The 23942-nt window shown below is 52.6% G+C and overlaps 1 protein-coding gene and 1 long non-coding RNA gene across 3 annotated transcripts in view; one reads left to right on the forward strand and one right to left on the reverse strand.

The window, feature by feature from the left end:
- Positions 1-595: 595 nt before the first annotated feature.
- Positions 596-16573, reverse strand: LOC131500375 (uncharacterized). The gene is made up of 2 exons (XR_009256265.1): positions 8298-16573; positions 596-817 (listed from the first exon to the last, which is right to left on the reverse strand). It is a non-coding gene; the product is annotated as an uncharacterized LOC131500375 (long non-coding RNA).
- An 890-nt stretch (positions 16574-17463) lies between these two features.
- TSHZ3 (teashirt zinc finger homeobox 3) overlaps positions 17464-23942 on the forward strand; it is a 70656-nt gene continuing 64177 nt past the window's right edge. Inside the window, exons 1-2 of one of the 2 annotated variants that reach the window (XM_058709535.1) lie at positions 17464-17702; positions 18603-19291. In XM_058709535.1, coding sequence (XP_058565518.1) covers positions 19252-19291 — 40 coding nt within the window. In that variant the 5' untranslated portion in view covers positions 17464-17702; positions 18603-19251. Of the gene's footprint in view, positions 17703-18044; positions 18342-18602; positions 19292-23942 lie in introns of those variants that run through there. The other variant, XM_058709536.1, reaches the window with a different exon arrangement.

A 23942-nucleotide genomic window follows, 5' to 3' on the forward strand; every position in this document is an offset into this window, starting at 1 on the left:
TGCAACCTGATCACCTGCTCTGCTTTCAACCCAAAATCCAGGAAGGGGGTTGGGGGAGCCATTAAGACACAGCGGGGTTGGGGCCAAAGATAAAGATGCCAACAGTGGCAAATATTTCTGGCAGATTCTTTGCTCTAGATCCGCACTGTCCACAACAGGTAGCTTTCAGCTGCCTTGTGTGGCTGTCATGTGCTTGAAATGTGACTGGCCCGGCCGGCCCGCAATGTGTTGTAAGTGTAAAATACACACCAGATCCGCAGTTTGCACGAAAAATAATGTAAAATGTAACATTGATAATTTTCATGTTGATTGCAATCTCGAAATAGTAGTTTTTAGACGTAACCGGCTAAATAACATGTATTATTAAACGTAATTTTACCAGGTGCCTGGGTGGCTCAGTCGTTTGAGCATCTGACTCTTGGTTTTGGCTCAGGTCACGGCCCCACGATCGTGAGACAGGGCCCCACATCGCCGGGCTCTGCACTGAGTGTGGAGCCTGCTTGGGATTCTCTCTCCCTCTGTCCCTTTCCTGTTTACACTCTCTCTCTCTCTCAAAATAAACAAATGAAACATTTTAAAAAAGTAATTTTACCTGTTTCTTTTGCCTTTTTTGTTTTAATGCAGCTACAACAAAATTAAGAATTGCCTGTTCCAGAGGAAAGGCCTTGAGTAAGGAATTGGTCAAGAGCCTCCCCATGAACGCTTGTAACCATACTGGCTGAAGTCCCGTCTGTTCTGCAGCCGGCATTGTGTTAGGTAAAGGTTTAACCTTTGATTCCATCATTTTACTTTTGGGATGTCATCCTGAAGAAATAATCTGAAATGTGAAAAAAAAAAATTCTTTATACACAAAGTTATTACTTATAGTATCGTATAATAGGAATGAAAACCACAAAATAGCCTGAACACCTAAATAGTGGAAGAATGGTAGGTAATATGGGCTCTTACATCCATGCAAGGGAATATTACGCAGCCATCAAAAACTCTGTTTACCCAAAATTTGATCATAACATGGCAAAAGGCTGTGACAGCCCTCGATCAAAAATTCATAATTCAAAACTTCTTAAACAATATTACTGTCACTCAGAGGGGAGAGCATTGGGGACAGCAAGTGGAGGGGGTCTATTTAACCATTAACGGTGGTTGTCTTTGGAGAACGAGATGATAAATGACTTCTCTCTTCTTCCTATTTAATTTTTTTATTATTTCTTTTAATGTTTATTTCCTTTTGAGAGAGAAAGAGACAGAGTGCAAGTGGGGAACGGGCAGAGAGAGAGAGGGAGACACAGAATCCGAAGCGGGCTCCAGGCTCCGAGCTGTCGGCACAGAGCCGACGCGGGGCTCGAACCCACAAGTCTGAGATCACGTCGGACGCTTAATCGACTGAGCCACTCAGGTGCCCCTTCTTTCTAATTTTTCAACTATATTTTATTTCATAGGATTTTGATGAGAGAGAGCTATACGTATCGTGTCTCAAGGAAAGAGGGCCGGTCACAGGAGTTTGTCCGAACGTTGTAAGAGGCTGCGGGTGGAAAGGCACGTCCGTTCACGTCTGCACCTTCACAGCATACATGCCGTCACAAGGCAGATGCCCAGCCTTCTCTGTGGAAGTGCATCCTCTGTGGATATTTATTCCCTCGGCAAGTCAAGGCCTGCTCCCGAGACCCCTCTTGGCGGTCCCCCTCCTCCCTCCCAACACGAGCTGGTGCCCGTGGGTGTTTTGGGGGAGCGCAGGGTGCTGCGCTTGGGGGGCCGGCCTGGATGAGTGCATGACCTTTGCCAGCTACCTTCTGACAGGTGTGTCCAAAGGGCAGTCTGGGGGGAAGTGAAGGAAGAGGAGACAGGGCGGTCCCAGAGTGCCATTCCCTGGTCACCTCCCTATAGGTCTTCTGAAGGTCACGGCTCTGAAGATGCCCTTTGCCACATTCCGTCTGACTTCCAGCCTACAATCGCTACCCCGTGGCCCGCGGGCCTCGGGGCTACAGCAGTTCTGTGACTTTTCTCTTGTGCCGTGCTCACCTGCTCCTTCCCTTCCCAGACAGCCTCTTTGGGACATCCCCTGCGAACAATCCTAATTTGGGTGTGGCCTCTCTTCTGTTGGGACCCTCAACTGACACGGGGACTTCATTGGAAACGCAGGGCCCGCACCACACGGCGTACGGAGAACAGAGCTACAAAGCTCGTTCTAGGAGCCTCGTGTGGGGAGGGGAGGGCTGAGTTCTGGGGCCGACAGACCTGGGCTCAAGTTCAAGTTCCCACAGCCATGAGGTCCTTCACACATTCATTACCTCTCCTCATCTACAAAATGGGTTAAGAACACCTACAGTCGGTATTGTGTGGATTAAGCGACACAAGTTACGTATACTTCTTAGCTCGTTGCCAGGCGTGGAGCGACCTCCCAGCAGACGTTAGCTATCCCTACTACTGCCATTACCCACTGGGGCTGTCAGCCTCATGAATGCAAATGTCCCATCAGCCACTGCTTCCAGAGGGCCCCAGTCCTCCCCTGCCCGCCTGGGCCGCCGAGACTACGAGAGAGGACGCCACACCCAGACCCACACTCTGTGCTACACCGAGGTGCCTGCGTGAAGGGACAGGGGGTGAGTCACAGAGAAAGAGAGAGACAGAGAGACAGACAGACAGAGAGAGACAGGGAAGCACCATCAGGAGATAAAGTGCATTTTGAGAAAATCACTTGTTTATTTAGCTACGGCACTTAGGAAAAATATCAGAATGAGAAATATGGGCACTTGTGGTAATAACTGAAAGGGGGGCATATAAATTATCAAAAATACAGGAAAGAATGATAAAACATTTGAAATAAAAATTTGCATCCCTAAGATACCTCTCCTTCAACCTCAGAACGAGCGTATCTTTTACAAGCTCTTTGAGGACACTTCTCCACGCTCTTTGTCTCTTTTCTTTATAAGGCATCTTCTCTTTAACTCCCTTTGGGAAACTTCTTATAAATGAGGATTTGCATCTCCAGGGATTACTCTGGTTAGGAAAGTGTTTTATTAAAAAAATATATATTTGCCACAGAATGCTGAGAGATATAATTAGCCGGCCCCTTCTGTTTTATTTCAAAAGGCTGTATGGCTAAGTTCTAATTAAACATATTCTCAGGACGTTTGAAATGTGAAGGTGCCTCAGAAATGGGCACTCAGATGAAAGACGAGAAGGTGTGGGGGATGCCTCATCTCTGCTCCCCAGTGCATAGCTACCCTGATTGATGAGCCTGTCCCAGCTCACCTTTGGTGAGCCCCTGCCCTGCATCTGGAATGCAGAGTCCTGTGCTTTTGGGGACCCGGCTGTGTGACAGGTTACCAGGTCTAAAGTGAGAGTTGCTAAGGTCCCTGCCAGTTCTGACATTCTGATGGTGCATTTGGATGTGGTCCTTGACTAGTTCTTGCCACACAGTGTAACAATGCTCCAAATGCCCATACTTCATTTTACTTTGTGAGTTTTGAATAAAATATGAGGCCGATGGAATCCTGCTCCCGATGGTTACTAGATAAAGCCACGCTGGCTCACCCGAGAAAAGCAGTGCTATGCCCTCCCTTGCGAAATGGGCAGAGTGATGTTGCCCCGTCTCCCTTCGGAGAAGCAAATGCCCTGGAAATAGATATGGCCTGTCTGCACACAGCGAGGTGGGCCAGGAGCCCACGGGAGCTGAGAGTTCAGAACCATCGCCTCTGAATTCCCCCACGTCGGTGCCCTGAGTAGCGCCCTCACTCTCTGCAAAGCACTTCTGTGCCCACTAAGCTCTCTTTAGAGGCAAGAGAATTCCCATTCATTGCTGGTGGGGATACAGAATGATCCAGCCACTTTGGAAAATAGTTTGGCAGCTTTTCATAATGTTACACATACTCTTAACATATGACCCAGCACCCAGGGATCCACGTCTGGGTGTTGAAACCCAGGAGAAATGGGAACTTACGTTCATAAACTTAGGTTTATAGCAGCTTCGTTCATTGTCACCCCAAAGTAGAAACAAGCCGGTTGTCCTTCAGCTGTGTACGGAAAAACAACCTGTGGTACCTCCATACAACGTATTGATGCACTCCACACATGGGCCAATCTCAAATACATCGTATTAAGTGAAAGAAGCCAGACTCAAAAGGGGACATCCTATAGCATTGCATTTAGATCACATTTTGGAAGAGGCAAAATTAGAGGGATGAAGAACAGGTCAGTGTTTCCAGGGGTGGGGGGTGTGGGAAGGAAGGGCAGAGCGATCTATTGGCTACAAAAGGGCAGCACAGCGGCATTTTGGGGTGACGGGAGCTATCCCAAATCTTAATTGTGGTGGTGGTTTCAGGACTCTAAGTTTGTCAAAACTCAGAGAACCGTATACCAAAAGAGTGAATTTTACTCTGAAAATTAAAAAAAAAAAACAACAATCATTTTTGAAAGCTGCAGGCTTGGTGGTATAATGTGATGGCCATTTGAGATTGACCTTCCCCCCATCCTTTTCATTTTATCCTACAAGAGACGCTCATGAACCCAGTCAAAGCCTGGCATTCCCGGGTGACAGGCACTGCTCCACAGAAAGGGCCCCTGGAAACTGAAGGGAAGGACAGAGATTACACGGGTCAGTGAAAAGTTTCAGATTCTCTTTCCTGATGGGTGTGAACAAAGAAGCAACCAGTTTTACTTACCATTTGGGGGACTCTTGAAATCCTGACACAAAACGCCTTGTGGATGAGAGGAGGGGAGAGAAAACGGGGTTCCTGTTTGTATAGCTGAGCTGGGATTCACCACTAGACAATGTCCTTAAGCCAGTGACAGTAGGGGGCTGTATCACTTGCCGACTAACGCATCCTAGGAAGTACACTTAAGGGTCTCCTCGAACCATTTCTGTTCTGATCCACGGTGCCAAAGCAACTTGAAACAACGTCTCTGAAACAGAGGACTCAGGTATCCAACAGAGGATGGGAAAGGGACTTTGACGGGAAGGGAAATCCAAGCAACCACAAACATACCAAAGGGTGCTCCCTGTCTTTAGCATTTATGGAAACGCAAGTCAAACACAGTGAGACAGCAACCCCAAGCACTAGATTAGGATGCATGAAAAACAAACAAACAAGCTAATAATATCATAGGCTGACAAGGATGTAGAACAATGGAAAGACTTAAGAATAGTTTCTGGGAGTGAAACTTGACATAATCTCTTTGGAAAACGGCTGGGATTTATAGATATGCATGCTGTATGACCAAGCAACCTTCCATATATGTGTAACAGATAGGCTCTGCCACACATGTATACAGCACATGAGTAAGTGTGCTCACAGTGGCATTTTTCATAATAGCTAAACAGCGGGGGGGGGGGGGAAAACTACTATATTGCCATATATTCATGGCCAACGACTTTGAAAATAACCAACTGCACATGTCCACATGGAAGCCTCACAGATGTAAAGCTGAGTGAAAGAAAGAAGACACAAAATAATCCATCCAATATGATTTCACTTGTGTAAAGCTGAAAGACAGGCCCAGGGAGGTGCACCTACATGCTAAAACCACACAGCAAGGCAATAAAGAGATCGCTATAAAAATCAAGATGGCGGCCTCCAGGAAACGGGGTTATAACTGGGAGATGTTGGGGGGCTTCTGGTGATTGAGTGGTGGTTACCCAGTTGTTTGTTTTATAATTTTTTTGCTATGTATTTATTTAGGTAAAGTTATTTATTTATTTTGAGAGAGAGCATGAGTGGGGGAGGAGCAGAGAGAGAGAGAGAGAGAGAGAGAGAATCCCAAGCAGGCCCCATACTGTCAGTACAGCACCAGATGTGGGGCTCAGTCTCACGGTTCATGAGATCATGACCTGAGCCAAAAATCAAGAGTTGGACACTTAACTGAGCCATCTAGGTGCTTTTATAAAATTATTTAAACCATACACATGATTGACCCATTCTTCTGCATTTGCAACATATCTCACACACAGGAACATAAGAAGTAAAAAAAATAAACAAAACAACTGGATTCCAGAGAAATGCCAGTCTGGGACCAATAATAATGTGGAATGAGAGATTCCGAGTGAGGCGTTCTGGAGGAATGACCCCAAAGAGAGACCATCTTGGCGGTCTTAACCTTTGCCGTCCTTCATTACCATTTACTGCAACCAAAAGCCTTTTAGAAGTATTTGCTTTTAAGTAAAAGTTGTATCCTTTGTACTAAAGGATCAATCCTTTCTCTTAAGTTTCATATGAGTATGAATCTTATAGAGTGCTCTAAGTGATTCATTACACTTTATTATTATTTTTTTTAATGTTTATTTGCTTATTTTGAGAGAGAGCGCGCGTGTGCTCGAAAGTGGGAGAGGGACAGAGAGGGAGAGAGGTCATCTCAAGCAGGCTCCAGGCCCAGGGCGGAGCCCCACGTGGGGCTCCATCTCAGGACCCCGAGATCATGACCTGAGCAGAAATCAAGAGTCGACGCTTAATTCACGGAGCCACCCAAGCGTCTGTCGTTACACTTTAGATCAGATCTGTTCCTCATGTGAGTCTACACAGACTTAAGGCAAGCTATTCTATTCAACTGCTTCTAATTTGCCTGGAGGTCTTCATCTTAAAAATTCAACCACCATTGGGGCGCCGGGGTGGCTCAGTCAGTGGGGCGTCCGACTCTCAGTTTCAGCTCAGGTCATGATCTCGTGGTTTCATGGGTTCAAGCCCCGTGTCAGGCTCTGCGCTGACAGTGCGGAGCCTACTTGAGATCCTCTCTCTCCCTCTCTCTCTGCCCCTCCCCCGCTCGCCCTGTCTCTGTGTCTCTCAAAATAAATAAATAAAACTTAAAAAATAGTAAAAAAAAAAAAAAAAAAAAATCCAACCATCACAATGAGAAACGCAGGAGGCCACACCCAATACCTCTCGAGTAAGTAAAATATATACTGTGGCATCCAGGCATAAGCTTCATGCAGTTTCCTTGCAGAAAATACTTTTATGGTCTTATCTGAGTCTATTAATTCCATTTTAAATATAAACCTAACATGCTTAGAAGTCTGTTTCCAAGAATACATCAGCTTAGAAAGAGAGAAGTGACAAGAAAACAGCTACTAGAGCCCATGACCGCTAAGAAGCTGACGCTGCGTAAGAAGACAGATGGAAAAACGTCTCAATTCTCCTAGGTCTCTGGGGGCATTTATTGCAGGGACAGCAATGAATTGTTAAATTAGAAATTGACTGAATCTTTTTTAAGAAATCAGTTAACAAGCGCGGTGCATAATAAATGATGACCGTCAAGTGTTTGGCACACCTTAGCATCCAAAAAAAGTCAGTTGTGTAGATATCTTCCTGCAAAGAAGTCCTGCCGTGAAAATACTAGAGATATTATATTAGCCCCCTGATCCGCGGTTTTACATTCCGTGGTTTCGGTTAGCCGCGGTCATCTATGTTCCAGAAGCTGATGATCCCCCTGATGTACGGTCAGGAGGCCAATAGTCCCTGACAGTGGGTCACGATGCCCACATCGCCCACCTCACTTCATCTCATGGTGTGGGCATTTCATCAACTCACATCCTCCTCATAAGAAGGGTGAGTCCGGCACAATCAGATACTTGAGGGAAAGAGAGAGACCACACGGACACAACTTTTATTACAGTATATTGTTACAGCTGTTCTATTTTACTACTAGGTGTTGTTGTTAGCCTTCTACGATACCTAATTTGCAAATTAAACTTCATCGTAAGTGTGTACGTTTAGGAAAAAAATCAGAGGATATATACAGTTTGGTACTGCCCAGTTTCAGACATCCATCGGGGGTCCTGGAACATAACCCCCCATGGAGAAGGGGGGACTACGGTAATCCAAATCCAAGTCCCTGGGAGTATACATGTGTACATAAACACAAATATTTAAATAAATAAATAATTATATACATATATACACATATATATAGGTAGCTATATGTACATATGCATGGATGTATATTGGAAAATATTAGCTTATATTTTGCTGTGAGTGTATGTGTATGTGTGCACATGCGTGTGCACGGTGGTTTGGATCCTGTTAAAGAATTCCGGATTTGGATGGAATTCGCCCTGAGAGCTGAACAATTACGGAACAGCTGCATCTTCAGAACAAAATGACCTTTTCATCAAGTTACAAAACATTAAAGGTTAAAGAATGTTTGAAGGGGAGTTAATACTTTTAAAACATTGGGAAAATTGCCATGTTTTCAAAGACCTGACCGAAAGGAAAGGTAAGCGCCAGACCGGCAGGTATGAGCTCTATTGTGGGGAGGGGGCATGATACATTTGCATCGCTTGCTTCATTGAAAACTATGAGTGAACCTACCTCCTCAGGAAATGAGAAGAGGCAGGCCTGTGATCGGCACAGCACGGGAGCTCACGAAAGGAACCCTTAGCGGGCTGGTTCCTAATTGCAATTTTGAAGTCACATCTCTTCCTCTCGCGAGTAGCGATGGCAGAGAGCAAATCAATGAGGGTGTCAGATTTTCCAGGCTTCTATTTTCCATCTGACCTGGATGGCACACATTCCAGTCACTACTAACAGGGAAAATAGAAATATCAGTGAGCTTCCTCACCATACCCCTTTTTTAATTAGCTCCCAGAAAAACCTGGCGGAATCTGCCTCGTTCGCCCTGCAAATGCTCACTCTTCCCAGGAAGTCAGGAGGCCTGTGCACTGCTCTGCCTCCAGAAACTCCCCTCTTCTTTTTTTTTTTTTTTTTTTTTTTTTGCCCCACTCCAAGCACCTGCTTGCATCCTGGGGTGCATCCAACCTCACGCCATTTATATGCCTATCTTCAGGGAGGTCTGACCCCATGGCTATTTATTGCACAACTACTGCATATGCTGAGCCCTTCCCCAAAGCAGCCACATATGCGTCAGCCCAGGTGAGCCTCACAAGTACTGGGACAGCATGCTCTACTGAGACTCGCAGGTGGGCATGCAGCTGGTAACACTGTTTCTCTTTCAAACCCTTGTCCGGCCTTGAAAGCTCCCAGAATGTAGCACAAAGAGGCAAAGGTTTGGAAGGGCATCTCCAACTTTGATCGGAGGTTTCCTCCCCGAGTCCCTACTCAGTGCTTACGATGGAGGGAGCTGCTTTTAGAGATGAAGGACAGAAGGCTCAAAGATGGGGTAGCAATCTGCAGGAGGGCACTTGGTGAGTTATGGGTCACGAGCCCAGGCCCTGCATCACACGGTCAGAACTTGCATTCACCCACAAAGTGCACAGGTGCACACCCAGAGCAGACACACTGTGGGCTTGACCTTTCTACGCTGCTGGCTGGTATTTCTCTCCTAAGAGAAAGTTGCTTTCCTTCATTCCTCCCTGCAGCCTTTGCTCCCTCATTCCTGGTGCCTAATCTGGTTCAGGTAGGACCAGGTCCTGGGCTGGATAGACAGCCCTCTACTCTCTCCCCTTTAATGTCTCCCTTCTTGACTCTCAACGACATGCCCTAGATAGATGCCTCATCCCCAAGAGGGAGCGGCTTGCAATTCTGGACATTTGAAGAAGGAGTGGCTCCTTGACAAATTTCACTGTTGGAGAATGACTCTGGCCCATTTTCAAGTCTCATTTGTCCTGGCCGACAGGTAAGGCCTGAGGAGGAGTTAGGAGGGTTTGCCGGCTGGGAGTGCCTGTGCCCTGCAGGTGCCCTTGCTGCCTTGGAGACCAAAGGCTTTCTCCTAGTGGGAACCTTATCCCCAGACATTCATGTCGGCTGGGACGAGTGTTCTCTTGGAAGCAGGGAGGCTCCTTTTATACCTGAACCTACCCCAACACCAGCTGTTCCCCCAGCATATACCCAGAGAGCCCCTTCTCTTCAGCTGAAACGCTCCTAAAAACTTTAAATGATGCAAATCAATCCCCCTCTTTGGGTCATATATTTTGAAAGTATTGCTAACATCTGTAAGGCAATCAAAAGTCAAAATCCAGACTCTCTCAAATTTGTATTCAGTGCTACTATTTTTTTTTTTTCTATGTGCATTTACAGTTGGGTGACCAGCCTGGGGCCAGGCTCTGAGAACACCCCCTGGCCCCACCTCCCCATCGTCCCCCTTGCCCCTCAAGAATGAGGCAGGGAAGGAAGGATGGCTGTGGATGATTGCCTGAGCTGAGTATGTCTCCTAGAGAGGCACCTAGACGGCTCTTTGGGCAGGATCTCAGACTTCCCTTCAGCCTGACCACCTTTTGGCTGAGAAGAGGGGTGGAGATCAGGCTCTCCCTGGAGCAGTTGTTGGCCGGGACCCTACTCTAACTGCTGGGAAGATGGAGAAGGAAAAACCTTCTCACCAGTCCACACCGGGGAGAGACAAGTGAACTTCTAAAACCTCTGTACTTGAAAAATAAGGCTGCAGGGGTAGGGTGGCAAGGCCCCGGGGTACTGGGCACAAGAGGGGCTATGGGGCTGGGGGGAGGGGAGAGAGGCTCAGGGGACAAGAGATATCCCTTGGTCCTTGGCAGAAGGCAGCCCAGTATTCTGTGCAAAGCCCCCCACTAAGTCTTGAGCCACCAGAAGGAGCCAGGCCTGGAAGCTGGCCTCACCTCGTGCCTGTCGAGTCCTGTTTTCCTGCAGGTCAGCACCAGGGCAGAGCTGGTCCCTTCTGTGTGCACTTGCACGCACACTTATTTCCACACCCCTCCTGGCTGGACATCTGTAGCCTGTACACATCTCCTTCCTTGCCTGCCTTTGCACACTCATAGGAGCTCCTGCCTCATGGTCTGGGCACTTGCTCCAGGACGTGTTTTCCCAGGAGGTGCCCCAAACCAGTCCTAGGTCCCGGTGCCCTGGACTTTGGGGCCCGCGTGGGCACACAGTTCTCTGTTCAGGGCAAGTTGGGTTTGTCTGCTCCAGAATTTCAATACTGCAGGACGTTGGGGAAGGTATTGTGGACCTGAGTGGGCAAAGGTCTTGTCTTGAAACTATGTCAATAGAGCAGGCACACTATTTAGCTTTAGCTGTGTTAGGACAACCTAGGGAAGGGGTTGGGGTGAAGGGGCCAGATCTCCTCTTAAACCCCTTCTTCAGAGGTCACCACCGGCCTCTACAATCCCCCAACAGTCGAAGTGCAAGAGGCGCAAGGAGACGGCCGCGCACCTAGTCCTGGAGGCCAGCGCTGAGAGCACCTTGAGCCCACCACCTCCCTGGCCCAACTCCCGACTCTGTCCCTGGGGCTGGAGCGACCGCCCCCGATATCCCACCTCTAGAGGGCGCTGATAGAGAGGTGGTACCGCGCATTCCCGCCGCGGGCTCCACGGGGAGCCCCCGGGACTCCACCCCTCACCCCTGGCCTCATTTGAATATTTCATTGGCTGCCGCCTGTCTGGTCAATTTATCATGCAAATGCGGGTGCCCTCCGCGCCGGAGAGGAGCCACCGCCCGCGCTGGAGAGCGGCGCCCGATTGGTGGCCGAGACAGCGGCATTTGTAATATTTTTCTTTGGGCATTGGAGTCATTTACCAATGCCATCGCCGCAACTCCAGGCACTGAATCACAAGCCACTTAAAGGGTTTTATTGGCAGCTTTGAAACTTCTTAACATGTTCTTTTATTTTAAACCAAGTGTCAACCTCTTTCTGACCTCCCCCCCCCCCCCCAGCCCCCCACCTAAAAAGCTGCGGCGACTACAAAGTACCTTGTTCCCTTGCGGGCTGCGCACGACGGAGGGGCGGGGAGTGGCCGCCTCTGCCTTACCACAGAGAGGAGGATTCGACCTCTTTGGAGTGAGCGCTTGCTAGACCCGAAATAGATCATTTTTCCGGATCCTTGTGGGGGTTGGGGAGGGACTGATAGAACGCAAAAAGCAACCGGAGAAAGGCGGAGGAAGGAAGAAAGAAGAGGAAAGAGATGGGAAAGAAAAGTGTCAGAAAGAGGAAGACGATGGGAAGAATTCAGAGCTTCTCTGCAGAGGAGGAAAATCTGGGGAGCTCAGAGCCTCTGAGGTCAGGCACTACCTGCATACAAAGAATCTGACCCTTCCGACCACCTCGTCCCAAAGAACTCCCGCTCTCCTATTCCGGACATACCAGTGATACGCGCAAGCTTCAGGCAACAGAAAATGAGAAAGAACGAAGACCCGGCCCAGTGCCCCTCTCTCTTGTACCTGTCCTACCGAGAATTGCCCTCGGTCTTTCCCGTTTGTAAATTCAGGGACGAACACAAAACCATAATGTGTAAGACAGAAAAAAAGCGATACAGGAAGAGAAAAGGAAAAGAGATTCTTCCTCATCTTGCAAATTCCCCGGCCAGTTAATGAGGTCACCAGGCATGCAAAGCTGGGCTGTCTGGTCTGCGAAGAGCGGGTGGGTTGATATCTGAGACCTCCTTCTCCTCTTCCTCCTCCAGTGTTTCTCCACTGGAGTCCGAACACAGCCTCGCACTGGGCTGCCCACGCACTGATTCAGACACACCGCTGGTGCCGGCAACTCTTGCATCGGCGCGGGAAGGGCTGAGCACCTCTCCTTTCCAGCTAGCAAAGGGCTGCTCTCTCCCAGCCAGGGGTGAGCCCCGACACGGCTGCAGCTGTCTCCAGGGTGGTTTTTTGTTTCTGTTTTTTTTTTTTCTTTCTTTTTTCTTTTTTTCTAAGCTCTGCCCAAAAGGTTTCCAAAAACCCATTTCATCCAGAGTGGGAAAAACCATGCCACGCAGCAGCGAGTAATTCGGGAAATTCCCCGCAAAAGTCAAAGTAGGCGCGTGGGATTTGACCAAAGGGCATTTCGCCAGTAATTGCCTCTCCGAGCTAGACTTACTTGTGTACCTGACCTCCTTAGACCAAAACACAAAGACTTCTTATTTTCTTTATTAAATCTCCGGTCTCTTAAAAAAGTTTTTTTTTTTTTCCTCAAAGTTCCGTAAATGAGTGAGCTTGAAAAATAATTACAGAAGAAAGATCCAAACTGGACTCTCCAAATTTGGAGATCCAAGACCAAGAACACAGGCAAGCTTGGGGGGAGGGGTGGGTGTGGTCCCAGCCTGTCTTAGAAAACTGGAGAAAGTGGTCTCCAGGAATCACCCAACCCGTAGAGGGGTATGTAGTAAGATCTGCTTTCCCTCGGATTACCATGCTCCCTCCCTCTGTTAGGTGTATAGGTTTGGTTTTGCTTTAACACGTTTATAAACTGCCTGGAAATTTCCAGCTGATAGAAATGAGGCATTGAGGAGGAGGACCTGCCAGCCCTGACTTCCTAAGGGGCTTGGTCAGGTCAGCTTCCATCCAAAGTTTTCTGTGTCCAGTTGTGCTGGGAGCTCAGGGCCAGCCTGGGGCTCCCTTGCTCTGCCCCTCCCCAAAAGACCAGGGGTATCAAGGTTGGCCTGGGAAGACCACAGGCCCTGTTGCCTTTGAGTCCAGTGGTCCTACGGGAATGGCAGGCAGGTGAAAAGTTGGCAAAATTGGGCCAGACTTCTGTGCACTCAGCTACGAGAAATTTACAAAGTAGTAAAGCCCCAGGGAGGGGAAAGGTGGGGGGCATACAGGTACCCCGTGTATTGGGGGAGGTGCTTCATACCCCAACACCAATTCTTGACTTTGAGAGAGAGAGGTCTCCTACTTTTCTTCAAAGAGAGATCTGCACCCCCATCCCATAACTCTACCCCATCTCACATCCAGGCACCTCCCAATGCAGCTCCCCGAAAGCCCCCACAGAAGTGGTGTTAATATACCGCTCCGATTTGCAAAGGCTTATTTCACGTCAAAACTATAAAAGTTCTCGGGAGAATCTACAGACAAAACATCTGGTTCCTTAAAACAAAGCTACCGGAAAAAGAGAAACAAACTTCGCTGCTCTGTAAATGCACCTCCAGCAAACAATTTACCGCCTGGTGAGGGCCTGGCCCCAGAGTCCAGATTTCTAGCGCTGAGGGAGGGGCTGAGGTCCTGGGGCCCAATTCCTGGTCGAGGTGTGCAGGTGGAGGCAGTCAGCCTCTCTGCATGTAGGGTACCTCCTTTGCCTAGCCCAGAAGGTAGTGTGAGGAGTGTGTAAGGGGGCAGCCGGTCCAGGCCAGCGGTCCAGGGGGAGGCAGGTAGGAAAAAAGCACTTGGTATGACCTTTGCTGGGCCTTCAGTGGGCTCCCCAAGGGCCCTTCACCGGGCCTGAAGCCTTCGCACCATGAAATGGGGTGCAGGTTCCCTGCGTGTTCTACCCAGCGTGTCCTGTCCCTCCAGCTGGCCAGTTCCTCCCTCAGGGCACAGAGAATCTCTGGTCATGGCCTGGGTTCAGGCTCCCAAGTTCCTGGGACCTTGGCCTACCCTGGCTATCTGTCTTGGACTGGCAGCTTCAAGGACACCTTCTTTCCTGAAGCCTTTTTCCTCAGTGGCCATGCCAAATGGGGACATACTTCCGCCTTCCCCACCGGGTCAGGCTGGACTGTCACCCACTGCCCTCATTTGCACCTTGAACACAACCTCGGCTGCCTCCCGGCGGCGGCGGTGGCCGACTGCTGCGTCCCCGCATCCCTGCTACAGCTTCCTTACCTGGAGCATCCTGTTTTGGGGCCAGCTCTTTGCCCCTCCACCACACTTGTTTAGCCTCGCCCGCCTTTAACTCCCCCACCCCCCAACTCGCCCCGGTGGGGCTCTGGTTGGTCAAGCGCACCAAGTCTCCCCGTGGCACGACATACCCCACGCAAGTAGGCCCAGGGACTGGGGCCTGCAGGTCTCAGGGCTTGGAAGGCTAGAATCACATTTCTAACCCCTGACCTGAAAAACTGGCATGTGGGAGGATCTGTACTGCAGAACGCTCAGGGCACCGCCTGGGAGGAGGACCAGGGTTCCACTGGGCCCAGGCCACAATCTTGGGGGTCATGAATTGTCTTCATGGCCCCCTGGAATTTTCTGGACTTATCCACGTTGCCACCCCGCTGCTGGGTGAGCCACCTGGCCACAATGGGAGCCATCAGTTTCGCCCATGGGCGTTTGCCGTTGGGCATTTCGATATGTCTCACCACTGCCCCTCAGCCCGCTTTTCCTTCTTTTGTGTTTAGGGACTTAAAAATGCCCAGAAAAGCAGCACCTCGGAAAGTTGGGAGCGTCTCACTGGGCTGGGGGTCACTTTTTGCGTGGCTCTCACTCGGCTAAGTCACCAGGTGCCTGCGCGGGAGCGGAAGCCTGTTGTCACTTTTCAGGGGTGTCCGCAACTCTTCCAAGTGAGGTGGAAAGATTTCTACACGGTGGTACCTTCTACAGAATTCTAGCTCCTCCGCCGGGCGCCGGCTTTTCCGCCCTCCTCTAGCGTGAAAGCGGTTCGGCCGCACCCTGGAGCGCGGTCCCTCCTTCCCGCAGGAAGGAGCCCCTGTGAGCGCCGCCGCGGCCGTCTCCGGCCTCCTCCGGAGCCGCGCAGACCTTGGCTCCCGGCGCTGAAAGCGGCTCCTGTATCCCTTCTACCTCGCGAATCGCGGAACGAAGACAAGCACAGGTTTTGACCCGCTCCTGTAGCCGACTCTTGAGTGGGGCAGAACTCACCAGACACCCGGGCAGAAATATTTGCAGTAGGAATACGCGCAGGTAAAATGCCAGGGACCGCCACGCCGCAGATGTCCAAGGAGTAGGTCTTCCGTGCGCCCTTCCCCTGAACTTCTTAGGGGGAGGACCAGACAGCCCCTTTGGCCTGGCCAAACTGATCAGGCACCTATATGAAGATATTTGCCCTCTGGACAGCGGGGTGAGAGGTACGGGTGGGGAAAGCAAGAAGCAATGGTAACCACGGGGGAGGTCAGCATTCTTGGAGAATGGCGCCCTGCGAACTACCCGCAAAGCTCTGGCTTCTCAAACATATGGCCTTGCCCTTTCTCACTCTGTAAATAACATATGAATTACAGACCTACTGCCACCCTGACACCATTACTCCCTAAATCGAGTCCCTGGTTTTCACTGGGATCCGCGTTTCCTTCCCTCTCTCTCGCTCCTCACAGGCAGCAGCCAGGTAGGGGCCTGGCAAAGTTTTAGCTTTAGACCTTCTGGCCAGAAGATGTGCCCCAGATTCGGCCGAGCTGGAGCCCATTTAAGCCCCTGCATTCAAGTACACACTGTGCTTGGTGCAGATCGGGGAAGCCTCCCTGCCTTTTCTCCTACGCCACACCCAGTCCACAGAGAAGGGGCAAAGAGAACTTGGAATTGCTAGGGCTAGGTTGACAGTGTCCCTCTCCATCTGTCCCATTGTTAGCATGGCCTGCAAAACTAGTCCCGTTTGGAGTTCTTGGTATTAAAGGCGGTGCGTATGGTTAAAAGAACACTGTAGAGATCAGGGTTCCAGGCAGTGCCACGCCGGGCCAGAACCCTGTTTGAGTGTCCGGGCAAGGCAGCGCGGTCGCAGTCTGCACTCCGCATAGCCCGTGTTGCGCGTGACGGGTTGTCGCTGCGATGTGCAGCTCAGTGACACTGATGGATGCGCCAATGGTTGGACGGACAGATGTTAGGGCGGATCGCACCGCGCGCGGCGCCCGAGCGGGGGAGGGCGAGGTAGCGATCGGGCGGTGGCTTCGGGCGGCTCGGAGACCGGAGCTCAGGCCGTGGCCCGCAGGGGGAGGGGGAGGAGGGAACTGAGGTTTGGAGAGAAGCGTTGGGAAGCAAAGGAGGAGGGGAGCACAAGCCAGGGCGAAACTCTCAGCCTTCCGTGCGTGGCGCCCCGCGCTGTGCACCCATCACTACCGGCGCGCCCAAAAGGGCGCTCGGTGCTGGGAAGGTGAGCCAGGGGCGGGCAGGAGCTGACCTCGCGCGGCGCCTACCCTCCTCCAGGCAAGAGGCTCCCAGCGCCGCGACCAGAACCGAGAGGCCGCGGGCGGCGTCTGCCAACTCACCGTTTCCTCGTTCGCAAGAAGCGTTTCACGCCCCACGGCCGAGTCTCCCGGGCCTGGAGGGGCAGTTGTTTTAGCCTCCGCGGCCGCAGGCGCCAACCGCTCGCCGCGCCCCCGCCCCCGAGTTCGCCACACACAAGGCCCGCCTGGGAGCCCAGTCGCAGCCGGACTCCGATTCCCCGCAACCGCCCGGGGTCCGCACCCCGCAACTCCGAGCGCTCCTGCGCGCGCGAAGGCGCTGGAGGCGGCTTTATAGCCCGGGAGGACGGCAGCAGCACATCTGCATTCAGGGAGGCGTCTGGACCGAGCCCAAGCCCGCAGGCTGGGGGCGAGCGGAGACTTTTGATCTTACCGTCTGGGTGAGATCACGGTCTCCGGGTCTAAAAGAAAAGAAAGCATGCCGGTGAACTTTTAAAACAAACTTGCATAAACAATCACAAAGAAAAAGATAAAAAAAAGAGAGGGCAGAAGAAAAGGGAGAAAGAAACACAAGAAAAGGAAACATTAAGAAAAAGGAAGGAAGGAAAGAAGGAAGGAAGGAAGGGAAAAAAGGAAGGAGGAAGGCCGGGGTTTGCAGCTCCGGGAACGCTCAGGCAGGCAGTCCCAGGGGCGCGGGGCTCCGGCCCTCGCCGGGACTATCGGACGCGGGGCCCAGGGGAGCCTCCGGGCCCCAAGCGGCGCGCCCAGGAGCAGCGCCACTTCGGGGACCTTGGGCCTGGCGGCCGCCCCCGCACCCCCCACCACCGCCGCCCGGCAGCGCCCGGAGCCAGACCCGCCGCGGCCGCCCCATTCCCGGCCCAAGAGCTGGCCCAGGGAGACGCAATCGAACCCGCAGCGCATCGATGCGCCGCCGCCCGCGCCGCTCGGGCTCAGGCTCTCGCTCAGCCGCCGCCGCCCGGGGGTCGTCCCAATGAGCTCCGGCCCACCCGCGCCCTCGCGGCCGCTCGTAAGTGAGCCCGCGTCGCCCCGCCGCCAACGCAGCCCTGCCAGCTCCTCCTCTCCGCGGCCCGCCGGTCTGGCCCGCTCGGCGCCTCAGCGACCCCAATCACCCAATCAATAATCAATTCTTTTCGCCCCGTACAGCTGGCAAGCCGGGCGCTGGGCGCGGTGGCCCCCTCTCGGGGGGCGCCCTGGGGCGGGGGATGGGCTTGGGAGCCCGAGTTCCTTCCCCCGCCCCCACCCACACCCCCCCCCCTCCCGTCCCGCCCTCGGATCTGCCAGCCCTTGGGGTGGGGGGCGCGGCCCGGCGCCTAGGGGGCGAAGGGCGGGGTGGGGGGCGGAAGGACCTTGATCTTCCCGTGCGGAGGAGGAAACTTGGAGGCACCCCCCTCCCACGCCGACCCCCGGGACGGGCCCGGGAAAGTTTGCCCGGGAAAAAAAAAAATTGGGGGAAGTGGCTGCGGCGGGTCCCGGGGGAGGAGCCCGGGTGGCGCGGGGTCTGGGAGCAGCCCCCACCCACTCCGGCCCGCGCCCGCCTCCTCCCTCGAGGGCGCCGGCGCCCGCCCGCGGGCCCCGGCATCCCGGGGGGTGCGGGCCCAGGCCCGGCGAGAAAGCTGGGGGCTTTGGACGCGGCGGGTGGAGAGGAGTGCGGCACGGGCGGGGCAGCCGGGGGCGGCCAGGGGGCGAGGCTGGGTGGGGAAGAGGGGCGGGAGAGGGTAGCGAGCGCCCCGGGACGAGCTGGGCCGGGCCGGCGCCGCGCCCCTGCGTGCGCGCATAGGGCGGGGGCGGAGGGGCGGCACCCCCTCCCCGGACGGGGCGGGGGTCCTAGACAGGCCCGGGGCCGGGAGCGGGGGCGCGGCGCCCCCGCGGGCGGGCGAGTGACACGATCATCTCCTTTTCCTTTAAGCTTGCCTGTTGCCGACGCCGCCGCTCCAGCCGCGCCGCGGGCAGAAGACTGGACCGCTGAGCCCCGGGCCGCGGCGGCGGCTGAGCGCCCCCCCCGGATGCCGTGACCCCCTGCCCGGGGGCGGGGGCCGGGGCAGGACCAGCCGGGGCCGCTCCCGCGCTCCTCCTCCCACCCCTCTGCCCGCCTTCTCCCCCTCTCCCCGCCCCCCGGCCCCGAACCCCGCGCACCTCGTCTGGGGACGGGGCGGGGGGGGGGGCAGGGCCGCCGTTCCTCCCCGCCCCCTCCTCCTCGGGCCTCTGGAGCGATTTGTCAAACTTCCCATTCCGCCGGCAGCGCGGTCCTCCTCCTCCTCCTCCTTCACCACCTCCTCCTCCTCTGCCTCCTCCTCCCCCCGCGCTCCTCCCTCCCCGCGCCTCCCTCGCCCGCCCTCCTTCTTCCCTCCGCACGTTCGGGGATCGCGGCGGAGCGCGGAGAGGGGGGGACGCGGAGAGCCGGGGCGCAGCAGCATCCTGCGGGCGGCCGCTCTCCGGGGGGGAGGCTGAGAGCCGGCCCGCCTCGCCCCCCCGCGGGCCCGCCGCCCCTCCCTCCCTCTCCTCAGCCCGGCAGCGGCGGCGGCGGCGGCGGCAGTGGCAGTCGCCGGAGGAGCATCATGCCGAGGAGGAAGCAGCAGGCGCCCCGGCGCGCAGCAGGTACGAGCCGCTTCCCCTTCCTCCTCCTCTCCTCCTCCTCCTCTTCCTCTCGCTGCCGTGCGCCTCCGGCCGGCGGCGACCCGGCTCCTCGCCCCACTCCTCGCCCCTCTTCCTCTGCCCGCGCAGAGTAACTCCGGGGCGCCAGGCTCGCTCGCTGCTCTGCTCTCTGGGTGCGTGCGCCCGCCTCGCGTCCCGGGCGCCCCCCGGACGCCCCGCCGCGCTCGCCCTGCCCCGGCTCGCACCCACTTCGCGAGCCGCGCGCGCTCGGGGGCTAACTGAGCCCGCCTGGGTCCCTGCCTCTTCAGCTCGCCGGCTGCGGAGGGGATGGGAACGAGCCCTCTTCGGGCTCTTTCTGTGGGGGCGGGCGGGGTCACCTGAGTTCCCTGGGACACCTTCCGTGTCCTCCCGCGGCCGGCCGGCGGGGGGACAGCCCGGTGTCTGCCGAGCCAAAGAGAGCTGGCGAGTGAGCGAGCGGATCCCTTCCGCCACCTTACTGCTAATCCGATTGATTCTTCATTTATTGGGCCCAAAGCGGGCAAGCGGTGGAAGGCAGAGCGCGCTGGGTCTCCGTATTGTCAGATGACCGTCAAGTCACTGTTAGATGCTGGCGTTTCCTCTATCCGTGTTTGTTTTCCCTTACCCCCACCCCCTCCTTCCACTGCTTCTCCCACCCTCACCTCCTCGTAGCACTTAGTTCTGGGACGTGCCTGTCTACTCCCACCCCCCCCCCCAACCCCCGGTTTTCTTTTTCTTTTCTTTTCTTTCTTTCTTTCTTTTTTTTTTTTTTGCCAGGATGTCAACTCCTGTTAAGATTGAGCCGATTTTTTTTTTTTTCTTTTCTGGAAAAAGCATCATTGAAAACAAAACAAAACCCACACACATAACATTATTTTGCAATAATGTCAGTTGGGGGTATGTTGCCTGGAAGAAGGGTTTCTGGCCCTTTGCCACCCTTGATTTGATGACTGATTGATCGCCCGTCATGCTGCTGCCTTTGATCTATTCATTCCCAATAAACATCAATAAATCACTCCCAATGGTGAGGCCAAGCTCTGTGACGTCACTAGGGCCCTGTCAGTGGAAGTTCGGGGATTTGGGACGGATTGCTGAGAGGACCACATGTGGATGGGATGTATTTTGATATGAGTAACACTCAGATGTGCAGAGGTTCAGATGCTGCCTGAAATCGGAGGGTTAAGTGGAGGTTCGTGTCTTTTCTGCTCTTTTCTTTTAGTGGAGGAAGGGAGAGCAGAGGGAAGGGTCAGGGCATTGCCTGACGCCCCACTTGGATGAAGGCGTTGTACCTGTGCCGCCCCCTGAGTGCCTGTAGTAGCCCTGGGGGTGACAGGGATGGTCATTTCCATCATGGGAGCCGGCCCTGCTGGCGGAGCCCACCCTGGATGCACCCCGGAGTCTCCTTACACAGGGTCACGCAGAGGGAACGCGCTCCTTTTTTTTCCAGAAATGTACTTTCTCGTTCCTGCCTTAAGAAAACCCTAGAAGAAAGGAGACTTGGTTTGGGGCACGTACGGCAGGTTTTGCTGTCTGTCCTCGGTGTTGCCCAAATTTAGGAAGTTTGAAAATCCCAGCAGTGGTTATGGGGAGGGTGCTGCCACTCAGGTCACCTCCTGGCTGGTGCTTCTTGTCCATTCTACCCTCTCCTTTAAATTCCAAGCTCAGGCAGTGAGCTTATCTGCCCAAAATAAACTCCAAAACTTTGGAGGACTCCTTCACAAAGTTGGGCAGTAGGAGTGTCTTGGGCTTCTTCCAGTCTTTGAAATTTTTTTCTTTCCTTTTTGGATGCACATTTTAAGGTATCTGTGTGCCTCAATCAAATGAACCATATGTGATTACATCTTTACATTTAGGTTAGAACTCTTTCTCCGGTGGCTTCACCTTTTTCTCCCCCACCTTGCCAATCTGAGACTCTTCTCTGATAACTTCCTGCTAAAAATGTTAGCGGAGGAAAGGTCCTGTTGATTTTATCTATCCATCCATCTATCTATCTATCTATCTATCTATCTATCTATCTATCCACCTATCTATCTATCTATCTTAAAGCAACCTGTTCCCTAACCTTTCTGCACCTTTTACAAAAGCCAGCCAGGAAATCTCAGGTCAGTTAAGAAATATTCATTATATAAAAACTTGACTGCCCGGCTAATAGGAGATGGAAGAATGGTTTTGCTCTATCAAAATGACCCGTCAAAACGACTTTGTTTCATATTTGATTTAATTGTCTCTCTCCTGACAGGCACATTCATCAATAGCTTAATGGTCAATCAGAAGTTGGCAGCCTGAGTGCTTTCTTTCTTTCCCATACCCTGGTTTTGGATTTACTTTATCAGAATGCTTCTGCCTAATGGACGTGTGGAGGAGGGGGTGGAGAATGTCTGAAGGGCTACTTATTTAGGAAGAGGGGAGGAATAAAAAAAAAAAAAGAGAGGGAGAGACAGAGAGAGAGAAAGAAAGAACCCTCCACACTGAGGCCTGAGCTAAGTATGCACAGGCCAATAAGTGAGCTGTCTGAGGTTTTTGTTTGTTGGTTGGTTGGACAAGAAACTTCCCATTTTTTTCCCTCCCGTTTTCAGTTCTCACAGCTGCAAGTTATAAGGTTCATGCCTGCTTTTGTGGCATCCTGGGAGTGATGACAAATTGATTGCTTTGCACTGATAGAGAGAGAGTGGGAAAAAGAAAGATGTCTGCTGATTGGTAACTGGAAATCCAGTCCCCAGCAACCTTGAGAATACTCGAGAATTTTTTTTCCCCTCCAAACTGAAAGGTCCGCTCAGCCATAAAAAAAGAAAAGTTGTTTTGCCAGCTTCATTAGTGTTCACCTAATTAGCTGTAAACCTGATGGATCCCTGACAGCTTTAATGATTGGAGATGACAAGCTCGACACAGTGTCATCCAGCAGAATTAGGTTTGCAGCTAGTTTGATGTAATCAAGTTGATATTACACAGTCCTGGCTGCCTTTAGTTGTGCATTAACTCAATTTTCTGCTGCAGGTGACAAATGGGCTTTGGTACCTGGATAATCATGTCATAGGAATTAGGGCCCTTTTAATGGTCTGGGGTAGAATAACAACCACAAAGGGCTGAGAGCTGGGTAAGGCGTGCAGACGTCGCACACAGGTGCACACAGTCTTTATATCTAGGCCAAATGTACCACTGCTCTCCAGAAGGCCAAAGCAGGCTCCAAGAATCCCTGAAAAGACGTATTTCTGTGCTTGAGGATTTTCTTTTCTTTTCTTCTCCTTTCTTTCTTTTTTTAACGGAAATCATGCATGGCTTAGTGCCTTTTCTCAAAAGGAGAGAGACATTTCTTCACCTGCCGAAGAGAAACCTGGGCAGGAGCGTCCTTTCTCCACGCGTGTAATTTCGAAGGGCCGTACGTTTGTGCTGGACAGATGTTGCTGCCTCAGAGGAACAGGGTTGCAGAGGCCAGTGTCCTTCGGGCGAAATGACCATTGTCCCTTGCTTAAAATGTGACTCTTGCCCGTGCGTCACGTTTTTTAAACCACATATTCTTTGAAGATACCAGAAAAAAAAAAATTGGAGCAGTGTTTCATAGCAGATAGCGTTTTATCCACTCATATCCATTTTCTGGGGGGGGGGGGGGACTGTAAAATCATTTAAAAAAATTGCCGAAACTTGCAAACAAAACAAAACAAAACCGGTCCTCAAGGAACAACAACTCGTCACTGACCGTTTTGAATCTTATTCATTGAAAGAGAATAATCTTCCAAGGAGTTCTTAGGTGGTCACGTCAACAGGGTAAACCTTTGAGTATCTTCACTTGTACAAAAGTGGTTTGAACCCCTTGGGTTCGGCTAGTGTGACAGATCGCTGTGGGTCCCCCGGGGTAGGATGGGCTTGTGGCAAGGCAGAGGGGGTTTGCATTGCCAGGAGACGTGGGCATGCCTGAAAGGGAGTGCACCTGCTGGTCACTAGTGCACCCTGGCCTTCCTGACTCTGGGCCACACATTGGGCGGCTCCAGAGAGATTTCCTTTTCTCTGTCAGAGGCATGTGGAGCGTTCAGAAGGGCATTTCGGCGTCGGCCTTGGGAATATATTTGCTCTCAAGCTTGCCACACGTTTCTCCTTTGGGCAAGTATTCTGCCTTGTAGCAAGGTGACAAAATGACTGGTTTCGGCTGCTCTGTGATTCCTGCCCCCCCCCCCCCCCGACTCTCATTTTCCTACAAAATGGGTGGAACAATGCAAATTTTAAAAAGGAAAATCAAGAAGATGAGGGAGAAAAACAAAGAGGGCAGGAGGCAAAGGCTGTCCCCCTGGACGTCCACCTAGGGAAGAGAATCTTCCAGAATCAGCTGCTGTGCCCCCATTATCTTGACATCTGTCAGTTAGGGCTTCAGTGCTCTCCAGGGCCACACTTGATTGTGAGCAGTGGATGTTGTCATTTTGTTCTCAGTGTTGCCTTGAGCGCGCTCATAAGCGAGCGATAGTCAATAACTGACGTATCAGTACTCTTCCCTAAATTGTCTCACACGTCTGCGTTTTCCCTCTTTTTACCAAAGATTGTTTTGTAAAGAGATTACAATGAAAGGTGGCTGCTCAGGGCCGTGGGGTTGCCGGGAAGCCCAGGTGAGTTCCCAGAATTAAAGCCCTTCCGCCCCCCCCCCCCCCCC

Source organism: Neofelis nebulosa, chromosome 17, assembly GCF_028018385.1.
Source record: "Neofelis nebulosa isolate mNeoNeb1 chromosome 17, mNeoNeb1.pri, whole genome shotgun sequence".
In the NCBI taxonomy this organism is placed as follows: domain Eukaryota; kingdom Metazoa; phylum Chordata; class Mammalia; order Carnivora; family Felidae; genus Neofelis; species Neofelis nebulosa.